Source organism: Equus caballus, chromosome 18, assembly GCF_041296265.1.
Source record: "Equus caballus isolate H_3958 breed thoroughbred chromosome 18, TB-T2T, whole genome shotgun sequence".
Classification (NCBI taxonomy): domain Eukaryota; kingdom Metazoa; phylum Chordata; class Mammalia; order Perissodactyla; family Equidae; genus Equus; species Equus caballus.
In genome coordinates, this window is record NC_091701.1 from 65,841,889 (window position 1) to 65,858,144 (window position 16,256).

General features: G+C 35.4%; 1 protein-coding gene across 15 annotated transcripts in view; it reads left to right on the forward strand.

Moving 5' to 3' along the window:
- The window catches only part of GULP1 (GULP PTB domain containing engulfment adaptor 1), a 271,776-nt gene that overhangs the window by 208,425 nt on the left and 47,095 nt on the right, over window positions 1-16,256 (forward strand). For all 15 annotated transcript variants that reach the window (XM_023622181.2, XM_070242049.1, XM_023622174.2 and 12 more), the window contains one exon: window positions 4,748-4,846. In XM_023622181.2, the coding sequence (XP_023477949.2) occupies window positions 4,748-4,846 (99 nt within the window). The remainder of the gene's footprint in view (window positions 1-4,747; window positions 4,847-16,256) is intronic.

The following is a 16,256-nucleotide window of genomic DNA, read 5'->3' on the forward strand; positions in this document are numbered from 1 at the left end:
ACACTTTCAAACAATGGCTGGTTTTTATACATTTTTGTGAGACTTCATATGCAGTTCCTATGTAGTTTCATGTTTAGAAATGTACTCTGTTAATAAAGGAATGCGATTTACAATAAGATAAAAAATATTCAGTATAGTTTAAAAATGCATACTCAGTTAATAGTAGCTTTTGTCTTTCAAGTATCTTCCGGAATAAATATGTATTTATAAGCAATTTTTATTCTGCTGATTGCAAAATTTTTGTAGATCAAGAAAGTATATCTAAGGGTAATGATTCGTGAACTAATGAAAATGAATAAAACAATACTTTTTACCTACTTTTATTTTAATCTTTTTTTGTTTCTTTGTGTCGGGGTCAGATGCTATATCTCAGTATATAAGAATATTTATATTTATTTTAAGAACTCAGACCCTGGCTCTCTTTAATTCTGTTGTCATGTAGAAATGGCCAGAAGATGGTGCTATGGTTCTACTAAAAAGAAGACATTTGCTCATTACTTTGTATTCACATCCCCCTTTTTGAATTTCCTGCTTACTTTTCTTGAACATATATATTCTGACTGCTTTTTTATCCATTACAGTTCAGTATTTTATTTCATTTGCTACATAAGGTAATATTTTATTTATATTTACTAATTTTTCAAAAACAAAATATTAATATATTGGCTTCGGACATTAAAGAAGAATTCAAAATTTAGGATTAATCCAAGATGATGGAAGACTTAAAGAGTTTCAATAATGTGTTTTCATGCTCTGTGCTTAATGATGCCTGATTATTTTTCAAGAAAAATTTTAAACTTTGATTTATTTTATTACCTACTATTTTTCTGTCATTTTGTGATGAATTTATAGTTTATAAATTTTTCTTGAATATATTTTTATGTGTTAAAGTCTTTATTTTAAGATACTGTGTTTGTCAAAACAACACATTTTCTATTTTTTAATCATGTTCAACAATTTCTATTTCTTAATCATGTTTTAGCCCACCGTTTAGGAAAATACCAAATTTTCCAAAAAATAATAATGGAAAAGCCTTTTCAACTTGTATGTATTTAATAGCATTGCTAGTGTAATGAATTTTATTTGTAATAGCGAGTTATTTATTTTTATTAATACAACTAGTACGAATGTCAGAGGGCTCAATATATTTCATAAACATCTGCTTGTGATGTTTACATGTGGATGAATATAGGTATATAGATCAAAACTTCTTGATTTCTCTGGGAGATAACCAGATGATGGCGTTCCTGGACCCCAGTTTTAGAGGAGAGACCCCCTCACTCCAGTGGAGCTAACTTAAAATTACGTGAAGCTACCTCAAGGAATGTGGCCTTGGAATCACTGTTGAGTTCTGTTAAATCTGGGCCCAGCAGTTTCTCGATTTGACCTCACTCTCTCGGTGTAGCATGACACTCTGTTTATGTCTTCATAACGAGTTGTTTAATTAACAAACTGTTTAGAGCTTAATTTAATTATATAGTACATACATAGCTGATTCCCCTGCAGGAGTATTAGGAATACTTTTAATTAAATTAATAATTTAAGTATTAGAACCACAAAGAAGAATAGTAGCTCAGAATATTTGACTTAGTAATAAATTTATTTATTTTATTGCTCAATAATACATGTTCCATTAATAATATAGTTAGATTTCACTTTTTTGAAAGTTCTTTGAGAAACGAATAGAAATTCTGTGATGATGATATTGAAACTCAGTGGTGCTTCCTTTAAATTTTCTTTAGCTGTTCTACTTACCGGGGACATATATTTAACTAAGTACTTTATGTATTTCAAATAATACTTCATCCTTCCCCGTCATTTTATGATAAAGTTTTATTTTGTTTATTTGTTGGTTGTATTTAGATATCCTCCAGATTGCGTAGGCTTTACCCTCCTTGAGTATTTTTCTTGGATTATTATATTCAAGATTTGCTGGTAGTTCACTCTATCTAGATGATTAAGAAATGAATCCACCAAAACAAAAATGGGAAAAAAATTTGCAAAAAGGCTCTTTGACCATTAATATTCAAGTAGTAAATAGAGTGAGAAAAGAATACAATGTAAGTAAGAATGATGAGCGTGTCTTCTAAGTAAATTGAAGTATTGTGGAACACAGTTAGGAGGTCTACAGGCAGGAAAAGAGACTTGGAGGGATAATGCAAATCAAAGAATGCAGTCATCTTAAATTTTAAAAAATGGGCAGGAATGAGAATGTTAAACTCTGTTTAAAGTATGGATTGTATAAATAGAACGTTAGGCACAGGTGTTTTGCAACATCTTTGCAACAACCAAGGCCAATAACCAGTGTACACCTTGATATACATGAAAATGTATATCAAATGTATATGAAATGTATATCAAGAACTGGGAATTTTTTTTTAATGCAGAACATATGCTCTGCAAATGCAGAGTTATTTGGTGAGTGGCTGCAAAACTAGATTCTAAGCCCGATTGCTCTAGACCCATTTTATGACCAGGGTTCTAGGTCCGATTGCTTTAGACCCATTTTATGACCAGGGTAAATAACTTCTCTGAGACTTATTTTTCTCATCTTTAAAACGGGAAGATTGGATTGGATGCCCTCTGAATCTTCTCTGAGCACAATTACTTCATCTTGATATGAAGCAGAGACAAAGGCTTCACAAGCCACAGATCAGATATTTTATGTTCGTGATTTTTTCCTTTGTCTCATTCTCCCTCCCTCCCTCTTGCTTTTTCTACCTCCAGCCCCTCCTCGCTTCCTTTCTTCATTTCTTCCATTCTTTCTTCCCTTTTTTTCCTGGCAGAAAAGAAATGACTCAACAGATAAGTTTAATATTAGTGGTTGTTTTGTGATAGACTTTTTTGGAAACTAAAAGAGGTCACAGGAATGGTTGTGTCCAGATGTGGAAAAGGCCTCAAGAGCCACTGCTCCTTGTCTATTTCTGGACAAAAGCAGCCCCTGGGCAGCCAGCTTAGAATGCTTCTGCATCCAAGATGGGGATGGCTGAGTTCAGATACGTTCACACGGATGGAGAGCAGCTGATTTATTTTGTAAGCCTTCATATGTGAAAACCCTCAAATTGTTTTAATTATGGCAATACAGGAAGGAGATTACGAAGGGAAAAGAAACAAAATTAATCCACTTTCTTTGAGAGAGAGCTGGGATCATTTTTAAAGATCTGCACTGAAGCAAAACAAGTTTCTTAAAGTCAAAAAAAATTCTCTGGCACGAATTAGTCGAAATCATGTGCAGAATGTAAGACTGCTGGATACAAAAAAAAAAAAAGCTGCCTACATTTGTAGAACAGAACAGACAGCAAGCTAAAAAATTATACCACCCAAAATGAAATAAAACAAATGGTACCCTCCTATCTTCCCTGGATATTAAGGTAGGCACTTCAAGGCATTCCTATATGCATTAATTATATTCCTCTCCGGGGCAGTGCAAAGCCATGAAAAGAGAAAAAGGCCGTTAACCACTCTCTGCTCCAGGACTGAACCATACCATGTGTATTCACATCTGCCCTAAATTAGAGAGAAATGCACAGTGCAAATAAATATGACACACAAAAGAGGACCAAACCCCCACCCGGCCTTACATGTGATCTATTTTGAGTCAAGTTAGGATGATCCATGTGCTGAAAACATGTTTTATGAGGAAATAACATTTTGAAGTCCTAAAAGAGGGGTGAGAAATCCTATTTTTTATTAGTTTTTTTTTTCCATTTCTTAAAAAGAAAGCTGAGAGAAGTGAGGAAAGAAGGAAAGTAGGGAGAGAATAGCATTGCCAGATAAAATCAGGGCACTGAATAAACTGAATTTCAGATAAAAATGAATAATGTTTTTAGTATAAGTATGTCCCAAATAGAACATGGGACATACTTATACTAAATAGTGTATATAAGTTATATGTGTGTAGACATATAGAGAGAGTGTATATGTGCATTCTAAAATAAATTTTTTTTTTTAAATAGTCATTGTTTAATGTCCAAATTTAACTGGACTCCTGTAACTTTTTTCCACCACCAAATCTGGCAATGCTGGGAGAGAGGCAGAAACTTCCTCTACCAAGTACGTTAGTCTGCTGATTTTCTTTCTGATTTTATAAGAAAACCTAATATACACTAACTAAATCAATAAGAAAATACAATAAATACTACTATGAAAGGATTTTTAAAATGTTTATGTTTTCAAGACACTCACTATCTTTATAATTCATGGACTGAACCTAGATCTGAGCCTTTTATCGGGATTATTACTTCAATTCTTAGCTTCAGTTTGAATATGGAAGTCTGTCTCTTTTCGTTCATTGATTTGATTGGGTAGGATGGTATTCCAAACGAGAGAAGTATCTAGAAATGACAAGGATGGCTGATCCAGTGCTAGCGGACCACAAGTTTTCTAAAAGTATTAAAAAGAAAGGAGCCACAGGAAAAGAAATGGATCTCTGCTTATCTTCCCAGAAAGAGCTTTCATTTTCTCCACTGGTATGGAGATGATTTTTTAAATATCATGAAAGAAGTGCATTAAAAATGTTTTTAAAAAGTTACTGAAAATCAATCTGATGTTATTGATAGTAATGGTTGATTACTATGATTTCTAAATATTTTGAGGCTATGTGGGGAGTTTATAAAATAATTTATCATGGGCAATAATTTATTTAATGAAAGTCCACCACTGAATACAAAGTCCACATATGTATTTCTTTGTGTTCACTCTCCATAGAAACAGAATTATGGTTTTGTGAATAATTTTTCATTTACAGTTTGCAAGACACATCAAGAAATCTGAAGGCCAGAAAATTCCTAAAGTTGAATTGCAAATATCAATTTATGGAGTAAAAATTCTAGAACCCAAAACAAAGGTAAGGCTTATTTGTGAATGTCAGAAGCACTCTGATCTCTAATTAATTGCAATTATATTGCTATTTTAGTGAGTACTTAAAATCTGTTACCTACTGGCATTGCTTAGTTCTAAGTTAATGACAATTTAAAACTCTATAGGATTTTTAGGAGGAACAACCTTTGGGATTGCTTTCTGAAGGGTCTGTTCTTCAGCCTGGATTTGGAATGTAATAATTTATATTAAGTGTATTCAACAGTATTTGGTCTTACATTTAGGATTTTTTCTTCATGTGCTGTGAAAGAGATGAGTAAAGTGTGGTTCACTGAGTATGAAAGAAGATGAAACTGTGTGCCATTTCTTAAAATGTCTTGGACTGACTCTTACGGCCTGTAGACATGGCATGTATTAGTTTACTAGGGCTGCCATGATAAAGTACCACACACTCGGTGGCTCAAACAACAGAAGTTTCTTTTCTCACTGTTCTGGAAGCTAAAATCCGAGATTAAGCTGACAGAAGGGTTGGTTTCCTCAGAGGCCTGCCTCCTTGGCTTGCAGATGGCTGCCTTCTTGCTGCCTCTTTATAGGGTCATCTGCACACACACACAGTTCGTGTCCCTTTGTGTGTTCAAGTCTCTTTTCTTCGAGGATACCAGTCGGATTGGATAAGGGACCACACTAACGGCCTCAGTTTAACTTAATCATCTCTTTCAAGCCTTATCTCCAAACATAGTCACATTCTGAGGTACAGGGTGTGTTGGGGGTTAAGGCTTCAACATTTGAATTTTGAGGGAATATGATTCAGCTCATAACATAGCCTAAACTTAAGGTCCTTGTATTTAAGAGCCTTTTCCCTTACAAATCCAATGAAAAAGATTTAAAATATAACTTATTCTGGCTTCACGTTCATTAATATATACTTGTCATGGATTGAGTATGCACTGAATATGTACTTATTTCCACCTCAGATTCCTATATTGTATCCCTAATCCCCAACGTGACTATATTTGGAGTTTAACTGAGGTCTTAATGGGGCCTTAATCCAATAGGACTGGTGTCCTTATAAGAAGAGAAAGACACCACGGGTGTGTGAGCAAAGAGGACAGGCCCTGTGAAGACATAGTGCGAAGGCGCTGTCTGCAAGCTGAGGAGAAAAGCTTAACCAAACCTGCTGACATCTTGATCTTGGATTTCCAGCTTTCAGAACTGTGAGAAAATACCATTCTGTTCTTTAGACCACCCAGTCTGTGGTATTTTGTTATGGCAGCCCTAACAAACTAATACAGTGCTTTATTCACGATGCCTCAGAATTATTGTTTAGTAATTTTAAGAAAACCATAAAAGTCAATTTGGAAATATTCAGTAACATTCAACTCCAGTTATCTTACAGATTTATATTGTCAATGCTTTCTTGTAACACTGTGCATTCTTACTGACAACTTAATTAAATTTGAAAGCCCAAGGAAACCCTGACCTGTAAAGAGATTATGAAAATATTTTTCACAGGTCTGCAACTTTTCAGCCACTAGTCCAGCCTTTGCCATTGATCCCTTCATCTGTGTGCATACCAAACCCAGACAATGTCTTGCTATTCCAAGTGTGCTCTGTGGACCGGCAGCATCAGCATCACCTGAGAGCTTGTTAGGCTGTAGAATCTCAGACCCCATTCCAGACCTACTGAATCTGAATCTGCAGTTTAAGAAGAAACACAGTGATTCTTAGGCACATAAAAGTTTGAGGGGTTCCGGTGGAGTCTGCCACCTCATTTTCAAATGTAGTTCATGGAATACTTGCATTAAAAATACTGCAGACATTTTGAAAAATAAGTTCTAAGGTCCTATCTTAGCTTACAGAATGAGAATCTCCCTGGAAATTTTGCATTTTTACTGTTTGAGGATAACTGGAGTATGGCATGGATGCATCCATAGTTATTGTTCAATTCCAAATTAAGAACAATTACATTCTTTCAGACTTCTCAAGCCATAAATTTAAGACCTCCCACAGCTATCCTAATTCCTTCTATTATCCACACTCAGTATTAAATAACAAACCAAGAATTGGACACTTTTTTTTTGTTATGGCTAGCCCAAAATAACCATTGCTGAGCTGGCTGAAAGTAGACAAAAGAAGTGGCAATGGGACAGTAGAAGGTCTCTTCAGGCATACAATGGAAAATGTGTCCAGTCATCCCTCAGTGTCCACAGGGGTCTTGGTTCCTGCCCCGCTGCAGGTACCAAAATCCACGAATGCTCAAATTTTTTATATAAAATGGCATACGTTTTGCATATAACATACGCACATCCTCCCATACTTTAAATCATTTCTAGATCACTTATAATACCTAATACAATGTAAGTGTTTTTATACTGTATTGTTTAGGGAATAATGACAAGAAAAAGAGTCTGTACGTGTTCAGTACAGTGCAACCATCATGGCCCTTTCTATCTGCAGTTGGTTGAATCTGTGCCTCCGGAAGGCTGACTGTAGTTTGGTGGGAAATGAGGCAATTGAAAGTGCGGCTTTATCTACTGAATAAGTGGGTTGGCTGAGATGAATTCATTAGGCAAGTGGTAGTTACAAAAGAACAAAAGGCTGAGGAAGCAATAATTTGCAGAGTGACAATGTAGTAACGAAAATATGGTCTTACATGGAAGTAAAAATAAAAACAATCCGAGTCCTACATTTCCTTTTTGAAATTAAGTGGATGTTTAGTGGCAACTGTCCAACCAGAACAGGTCATTTGTAGGCCGTGTTTGGGTTTAAGGTTTCTTCTAAACCATATGGATCCTGTAACTGTTTTGGAGTGTATGCATATGTAATTAACTATTAATTTAATTTCGTACATGAACGTTTAGGACTTGTCAAAGCACACCTTGAAATATGTAGGGCTGATAATACACTTCATGTATCCTCTGCGTGTATTCTTGTTCTTTTTGATTTGAGTCTACCTATAACGTATCCTAGGCTATAAAAATTTCACCAAAACCATAATCTGTAAATTTTAATCTAGTAAACTATTCTCCTATCGTTGAACATTTACAATGCTTCAAGTTTTCCATTAATTGATAGTTTAAATGTTTAGAAAATACAAATATGATTAAATACAATATAGAGAGAGAAGTTTAGTGTTTAGAATTTACAGTTTAATAATGGCATATCCTTAGAAAAGCACAAAATAGAAAGACCTAGATCTACTACAAGATGAGTAACACTAACATGTGGGGTGTGTGTGTGAGTATGTAAAGAAAGACGGAGAGTTGGATTATGCCAATGCAAATGTAGCACCGTGTTACCAGTTGCTGATTCTAGAGTCCCCCATAATAAGTCTCCCATAAAAATTTGTTTTCCAGGTGGCCAGCTCTGTGGTTTAGTGGTTAAGTTTGGCGTGCTCCACTTTGGTGCCCCGAGTTCAGTTCCTGGATGTGGAACTACACCACTCCTTGGCAGCCATGATGTGGCAGCGACCCACATACAGAGCAGAGGAAGATTGGCACAGATGTTAGCTCAGGGCGAATTGTCCTCAAGCAAATAAAAAGAGGAAGATTGGCAACAGATGCTAGGTCAGGGCTACTCTTCTTCAGCAAAAAAAAAAATTAGTTTTCCATTGACAATCTATCAACCACATCGTTCTGTTCCCTAAACTTTTACTGTCAAATCTCCGTGCCTCCATCAAGCTAAACTCAATGCATGTACACGATTGATGGGGTTTTTTTGAGGTCATACTGGCTTATAACATTGTGGAAATTTCAGGTGTACATTGTTATATTTCAGTTTCTGTATAGACTGCATCTTGTTTACTACCAATAGTCTGGCTTTTATCTGTCACCACACATATGTCCCCCTTTACCCCTTTCACCCTCCTCTCAGTCCCTTCCCTTCTGTCAACCATTAATCTGTTCTCCTTGTCCATATGTTTATCTTCCACATATGAGTGAAATCATATGGTGTTTGTTTTTCTCTGTCTGACTTATTTCACTTAGCATAATACCCTCAGGGTCCATACATGTTGTTGAAAATGGCACAATTTTGTCTTTTGTTATGGTTGAATGGCATTCTATTATATATATACTACATCTTCTTTATCCATTCGTCCATCGATGGACACTTGAGATGCTTCCACTTCTTGGCTATTGTGAATAATGCTGCAGTGAATGTAGGGATGCATAAATCTCTTTGAATTGTTGATTTCATGTTCTTTGGGATAAATACTCAGTAATGAGACAGCTGGATCATGTTATATTTCTATTTTTAATTTTTTGAGGATTCTCCATACTATTTTGTACAGTCGCTGCACCAGTTTGCATTCCCACCAGCAGTGTATGAGAGTTCTTTTTCTCCACATCCTCTCCAACATTTATTTCTTGTCTTAATTATAGCCATTCTGATGGGTGTGAGGTGATATCTCATTGTAGTTTTGATTTGCATTTCCCTAATAATTAGTGATGTTGAACGTCTTTTCTTATGCTTGTTGGCCATCTGTATATCTTCTTTGGAAAAATGTCACTTCATGTCCTCTGCCCATTTTTTGATTGGGATGTTTGTTTTTAGTTATTAAATTGTATGAGTTCTTTTTTATGTTTTGAAAATTGACCCCTTTTTGGATATATGATTTGCAAATATTTTCTCCCAATTGATGGATTGTCTTTTAATTTTGCTCCTGATTTCCTTTGCCTTGCAGAAGTTCTTTAATCTGATTTAGTACCATTTGTTTTTTTCTTTTGTTTCCCTTGCCTGAGTAAGCATGGTATTTGAAAAGATCCTTCTATGATCAATGTCAAAGAATATACTGCCTATATTTTCTCCTAGGAGTTTTATGGTTTCAGGTCTTACATTCACGTCTTTAATCCATTTTGAGTTAATTTTTGTGTATGATTTAAGATAATGGTCTGCTTTCATTCTTTTGCATGTGGTCATCCAGTTTTCCCAACACTATTTATTGAAGAGACATTCCTTTCTCTGTATGTTCTTGGCTCGTTTGCTGAAGATTAGCTGTCCATAGATGTATGGTTTTATTTCTGGGCTTTCAGTTCTGTTCCATTGTTCTGTGTGTCTGTCTTTCTGCCAGTACTATGCTGTTTTGATTGCTATAGCTTTGTAGTGTATTTTGAAGTCCAGGATTGTGATAACTCCAGCTTTGTTCTTTTTTCTCAGGATTGCTTTGGCTATTTGGGGTCTTTTGTTGTTCCACATAAATTTTAGGGTTCTTTGCTCTATTTCCATGGAAAATGTCATTAGGATTCTGATTGGGATTGCATTGAATCTGTAGATTGCTTTAACTAATATGGACATTTTAACTATGTTTATTCTTCTAATCCATAAGCATGGGATATCTTTCCATGTATGCCTTCTTCAATTTCTTTCAATAATGTCTTATGGTTTTCAGTATATAGGTCTTTCACCTCCTCAGATAAATTTATTCCTATGTATTTTATTCTTTTTGTTATGATTGTAAATGGGATTGTATTCTTGACTTCTCTCTCTGCTAGTTCATTATTAGTGTATAGAAATGCAACTGATTCTTGTATGTTGATTTTATACCATGCAGATTTGCTTTGGTTGTTGATTATTTCTAACAGTTTTTTGGTGGATTCTTTAGGTATGTTCTATATATAGATTTATATCATCTGCAGACAAAAAGTCTCACTCCTTCCCTTCCAATTTGTCTCTCTTTTATTTCTTTTTTTTGCGTAATTACTCTAGCTAAAATTTCCTCTGCAGTGTTGAATGGGAGTGGTGAGAGTGGGAATCCTCATCTTGTTCTTGTTCTCGGAGCGATGGGTTCAGTTTTTCACCATTAAGTATGATGTTGGCTGTGGGTTTGTCCTATATGGTCTTTATGATGTTGAGGTACTTTCTTCCTATACCCATTTTTTCAGAGTTTTTATCATAAATGGATGCCATATCTTGTCAAATGCTTTCTCTGCATCTATAGAGATGATCATGTAATTTTTATTCCTCATTTTGTTAATGTGGTGTATCACATTGATTGATTTATCACATTGATTGATTTGCAGATATTGAACCATCCCTGAGTCCCTGATATAAATCCCACTGACCAGGGTCTGTGATCCTTTTATTGCATTGTAGTATTTGATTTACTAATATTTGGTTGAGGATTTTTGCCTCTATGTTCATCAGTGATGTTGGCCTGTAATTTTCCTTTTTTGTGTTGTCTTGTCTGGTTTTCGTATCAGGGTTATGTTGGCCTAGTAAAATGAGTTAGGAAGCATCCCATCCCCTTCACTTATTTGGAAGAATTTGAGAAGGATGGGAATTAACTCTTCTTTGAATGTTTCGTAGAATTCACCAGAGAAGCCATCTGGTCCTGGAACTTTGCTTTTTGGGAGGTTTTTGATTACTCTTTCAATTTCTTTCCTTGTTATTGGTCTGTTCAGATTCTCTATTTCTTCTTCATTCAGTTTGGGGAAGTTGTATGGTTCTAAGAATTTATTCATTTCTTCTTGGTTATCCAGTTTGTTGATGTATAGCTTTTCACAGTATTCTCTTACAACCCTTTGTATTTCTGTGGTGTCTGTTGTAATTTCTCCTCTTTCATTTCTGATTTTATTTATGTGAGTCTTCTGTCTTTTTTTTCTTAGTGAATCTAGCCAGGGATTGTCAATTTTACTTATCTTCTCAAAGTATCAGGTCTTAATTTTATTGATCCTTTCTATTGTTTTCTTGGTCTTTATTTCACTTATTTTTGCTCTGATTTGTATTATTTCCTTTCTTCTACTGATTTTGGGCTTTGTTTGTTCTTCTTTTCCTAATTCTTCTTCTAGGAAAAAGTAAGCTTGTTTATTTGAGATTTTTCTTGTTTGTTGAGGTGAACCTGTAATGCTATAAATTTTCCTCTTAGTACTGCTTTTGCTGCATCCCATAGGTTTTGGTGTATTGTGTTTTCATTTTCATTTGTCTCCAGGTGTTTTTTGATTTCTCTTTTAATTTCTGTATCTATCCAATAGTTGTTCAGTAGCAAATTGTTTAGTCTCCTCATAGATGTATCTTTCCCAGCTTTTTTCTTGTTGTTGATTTCTAGTTTCATAACATTATGGTTGGAAAAGATGCTAGATATGATTTAAATCTTCTTAAATTTATTGAGGTTGGCCTTGTTTCCCAACATATGGCCTATCTTTGAGAATGACCCATGTGCATTGAGAGGAATGTGTATTCTCCTGTTTTGGGAAGCAATGTTCTATATATCTCTATTAAGTCAATCTGGTTTACTCTTTCATTTAAGGTCACTGTTTCTTTCTTGACTTTTTGTCAAGATAATCAATCCATTGATGTAAGTGTGGTGTTAAGGTGCCCTACTGTTATTGTGTTGCTGTCAATTTCTCCCTTTAGGTCTCTTAATAGTTGCTTTATATACTTTGGTGCTCCTGTGTTAGGTGCATATGTATTAATACGTGTTATGTCTTCTTGCTGGAATGTCCCTTTTATCATTTTATAGTGCCCATCTTTGTCTCTTGTTATCTTTTTTATTTTGAAGACTATTTTGCTTAATACAAGTATAGCTATACCTGCTTTCTTTCACTTGTCGTTTTCTCGGAGTATCATCTTCCATCCTTTCACTCTGAGCCTATGCTTATCTTTAGACCTAAGATGGGTCTCCTGGAGGCAGCCCATCATTGGGTCTTGTTTTTTAATCCCCCCACCCACTCTGTGTTTTTTGATTGATGAATTCAGTCCATTTACTTTTAGAGTGATTATTGATATATGCGGGCTTCATACTGCCATTTTATCTTTTGTTTTCTGGTTGTTCTATGTTTCCATTGTTCCTTTTTCTTTGTATTTCTGTCTGCCATTTCAGTTTGCTGGTTTTCTCTTTGTTTATGTGTTAGTACTCTGCTATGATTTTTTATTTTGTGATTAACATGAAGTTTGTATGTAACATCTCATAGATGAGGTAGCCCTTTTTTTGATGGTCTCTCGTCTTCGTTAGCCTATGCAGGTTCCATCCCTCTCCTCTTCCCCTTCTATGTTTTTGTTGTTACAAATTATGCTTTTTTGTTTTGTGAGTTTATGACCAAATTGAACTGTTTTTAGTTATTTTTGATGGTTCTTTTCCTTTTATCCTTTATGTTCTAATTAAGTGTTTACTAACCTATTTGGATATAGAGCTGAAATTTTCTGATTTTGTCTGTCTATCTCCTTGCTCAAAACTTTGTAAACCTTTGCTTTTTTGTTTCAGGTAGGAGGGCTTCTTTCAGCATTTCTTGTAGGGTAGGTCTAGTGGCAAAGAGCTCCCTCAGCTTTTGTTTGTCTGGGAAAGCTTTTCTTTCTTTGTCATATCTGAAGGATAATTTTTCTGGATAGAGTATTCTTGGCTGATAGTTTTTGTCTTTCAGTATTTTGAATATATCATTCCACTCTCTCCTATCCTGTAAGGTTTCTGTTGAGAAACTGAAAGCCTGGTGGGGTTCCTTTGTAGGTTATTTTCTTCTCTCTTGCTGCATTTAACATCTTTTCTTTGTCATTGACTTTTGACAGTTTTACTATTATATGCCTTGGAGAAGATCTTTTTACATTGATGTAATTAGGAGTTCTATTGATTTCATGTACTTACATGTCCAGTTCTTTCTCCAGGTTTGGGAAGTTCTCAGCTATTATTTCTTTGAATAAGCTCTCTACTCCTTTCTCCTTCCCTTCTCCTTCTGGGATGCCTAGAATCCTTATGTTGCTTTTTCTAATTGAGTCAGATATTTCTCAAAGAATTTCTTCATTTTTAAAAAATCTTAGTTCTCTCTCCTGAGAGTTGTCATTTTTCTTTTGTTGTACAGTATTACTATAGTTCTTCGTGGTGTTTGGTGAATTGATCCTCTGCTGGTGTATTTGTGGTAGTAATCACCTTTTCTTATTTGGGTATGGCATCAGTTACTTTGGTTCTGGTCACTTGGGTCTCATGTTCCTCTACTGTCTCTCTGCAGGCTTAGATGCCATTGTCCCATGTGTTATCTGCACTGCTGTTCTCCAGTTGTCTGAGGGTGCTGGCTGCACAACTGCAAAGGGTGCTGGGCTCATGGGTGTCAGTATCTCTGGTGGGGTCCTGGGGACCCAGGGACTTGTATGCAGCTCCTGCTGCTCGTGGAGCTGGTATCAGGGGTGCCAATGCTGCCACTGCTCCACTGACCATTGTGAGCAGGGACTGCTGCCATGCCACCACTGCCCCACAAGCAATCATGTGCATGTGGAACTGCCACCAGCTGCCACCACCACCCTGCATAGCTATTTGACTTTTGATCATTGTATTTTGCCTTATCCAAATCAGTAATACCAATACTTTTCTTTCACGTCTCAAAGTCTCAATTTCCTATACTTACTAGGTAATTTTCAAGAGACCCGATTGAATCTTTCTCCCAAAAGTAAGTTTTTCACGCTTTTAGTGGGAAAGTAGTACCTCCATTTTCATCCCTACCAAACTTTAAGAGTGATCTTGAAGTTTTAAAATCTTTGAAATGTTTTGTAAATTCAGTTATATGACATCTGAATGAGAGCAACTGGCTTTTAACATATATATTACATATGAATATAGAGTATCTGACTCTATTCATAATAGTGGTTATATGGAACATGCCATTTTTAGAATCCATAAAAAAATATAGGTAATCTAAAAGAGAGATTTACCAGCTCTGCTAGGCATCAGTGCCCCTTAGGAGACTCCTAAGAATGGTGATTGCTGGACTACACCCAGGCCTTTCAGATGCAGAATCTGCAGAACAAGACTTAGAATCTATATTATAAAAAAAGGAAAACAACTCACACAAACAAACAAACCTGCCCATATGACTCTCCTACAGCCTGTTCACAGATAGGCATTTAGTAACCAGTGTTTGAGGGGACATGAGTAAACCAGAAAAAACATCTCTCATTCATTTTATTTTGGATATAAGTTGTAATTTAGGAAAAATACAATTAAATGCTCCTAAAATAAATTTATTCATTGTATAATTACATGTATTAGGCAGGATTTAAAAATTTATGGACTTGATAGGAAATAGACCATTTTTTCTCCCATTTGAAGGGATGAAAATAGAAGTGAAAAGCAATCTCCATTGTCTCAAATATCCTTTCTGTGTCTTTTTCCCTTTCTACTTTTTTCCCTTGTCCTCCAAATGAAGATTATGTAGTGCTGGAAAGATGTGGTTTAGGTGAATTGGGGATTTATTTTTGGTGGCAATGTTAGCTCAAGGCGAATCCTCCTTTAAAAAAAAAAAATCTCAATAAATATTTGCAATATATTTAAAAAGAAAAAATTAAGATGATTCCCAACTGTCATAACCAAAGGCTTTCTGTGATCATACTGGTTGGTGACTGAATGAGGACTGCATAGGTTTCACCACCAGCTGTGTAAATGGTATGTTTTCATGTTACTTATAGTTTCTCTTATAAATGGAAAAGAACAAGTCATTTTTCTATATTGTATAGCAATGATATTTCTCTTTATGTATCATTAACATGATTATGCAATTAATAACGTGATGTCGACCTGCTGTCAGTGTTTGGGAGCTACAGTGTGACCGAAGGCTATTGCTTGATTGACTGTGTGGGGCAATAAAATTTTTTCTCTACCTTTTTAGGTTCTTGTGGTTGGTCTAAGAATTAAACTGACATGAGAAAAACAAACAAATTTAATAAGATGTATACCTCCTGTATATATGGGAAAGACCCAGGAAAACTGAGTAACTCTCTGAAATGGTGGAAGCTATCACCTTAAATACTATCCTCAGCTAACATCAAAATACGATGTTGGGGGTGGGAGAGTCAATTATGGGACGTCACCAGGACAAGCACAGTAAACAAAGATAAAGCTATCATGCAGGTTTAAGTCCTTGCCTTCTCCATTGGTAAGAGTTTCTGCAGATTTAGATATCCTCCTCTTTCTGGAACAGAGAAGGAGGCGCTCTTACAAATGGAAATGTCCTTATAAATGTAAATGTTTTTTTACAAAAGGTAATTTCTACTGTTTTCAGAGCTTTTCCTGTGTCTGCAGTTTCTTAAAAAATCAGCCTAAAATAATCCTTATGTTAAAGAGATATATTTTGGAGTGGCAAATTCTGCTCCCCTACAACTGCTTATTTATTAACAAATGCTTTATTAACAATAAAACAAAAGATATGTCAATGAGAAAAAGACTAGTCAGTCAGACAAAGTATAGGAAAAGAATAGTCTCAGACAAATGTGATCATTATCCATCTAGCACTAACCACAGGAAGGGAAGATGCCCTCATCAAAAGCCTTGGTGTTGAGCTCTTCTTTTTAGCATTGTTCCTCTCTGTTTCTGAAATGGATGGATCAGACTATTTAGTAATCTAGTAATTACAAAAAACTGTAGAGGAGAAAGAAGATTCCTCTACTGTAGGTTCTTCTGGCTGGTCTAAGTATTAAATTGACATGAGACAGAATAACAGGAGAACATCAGACAAGTTCAA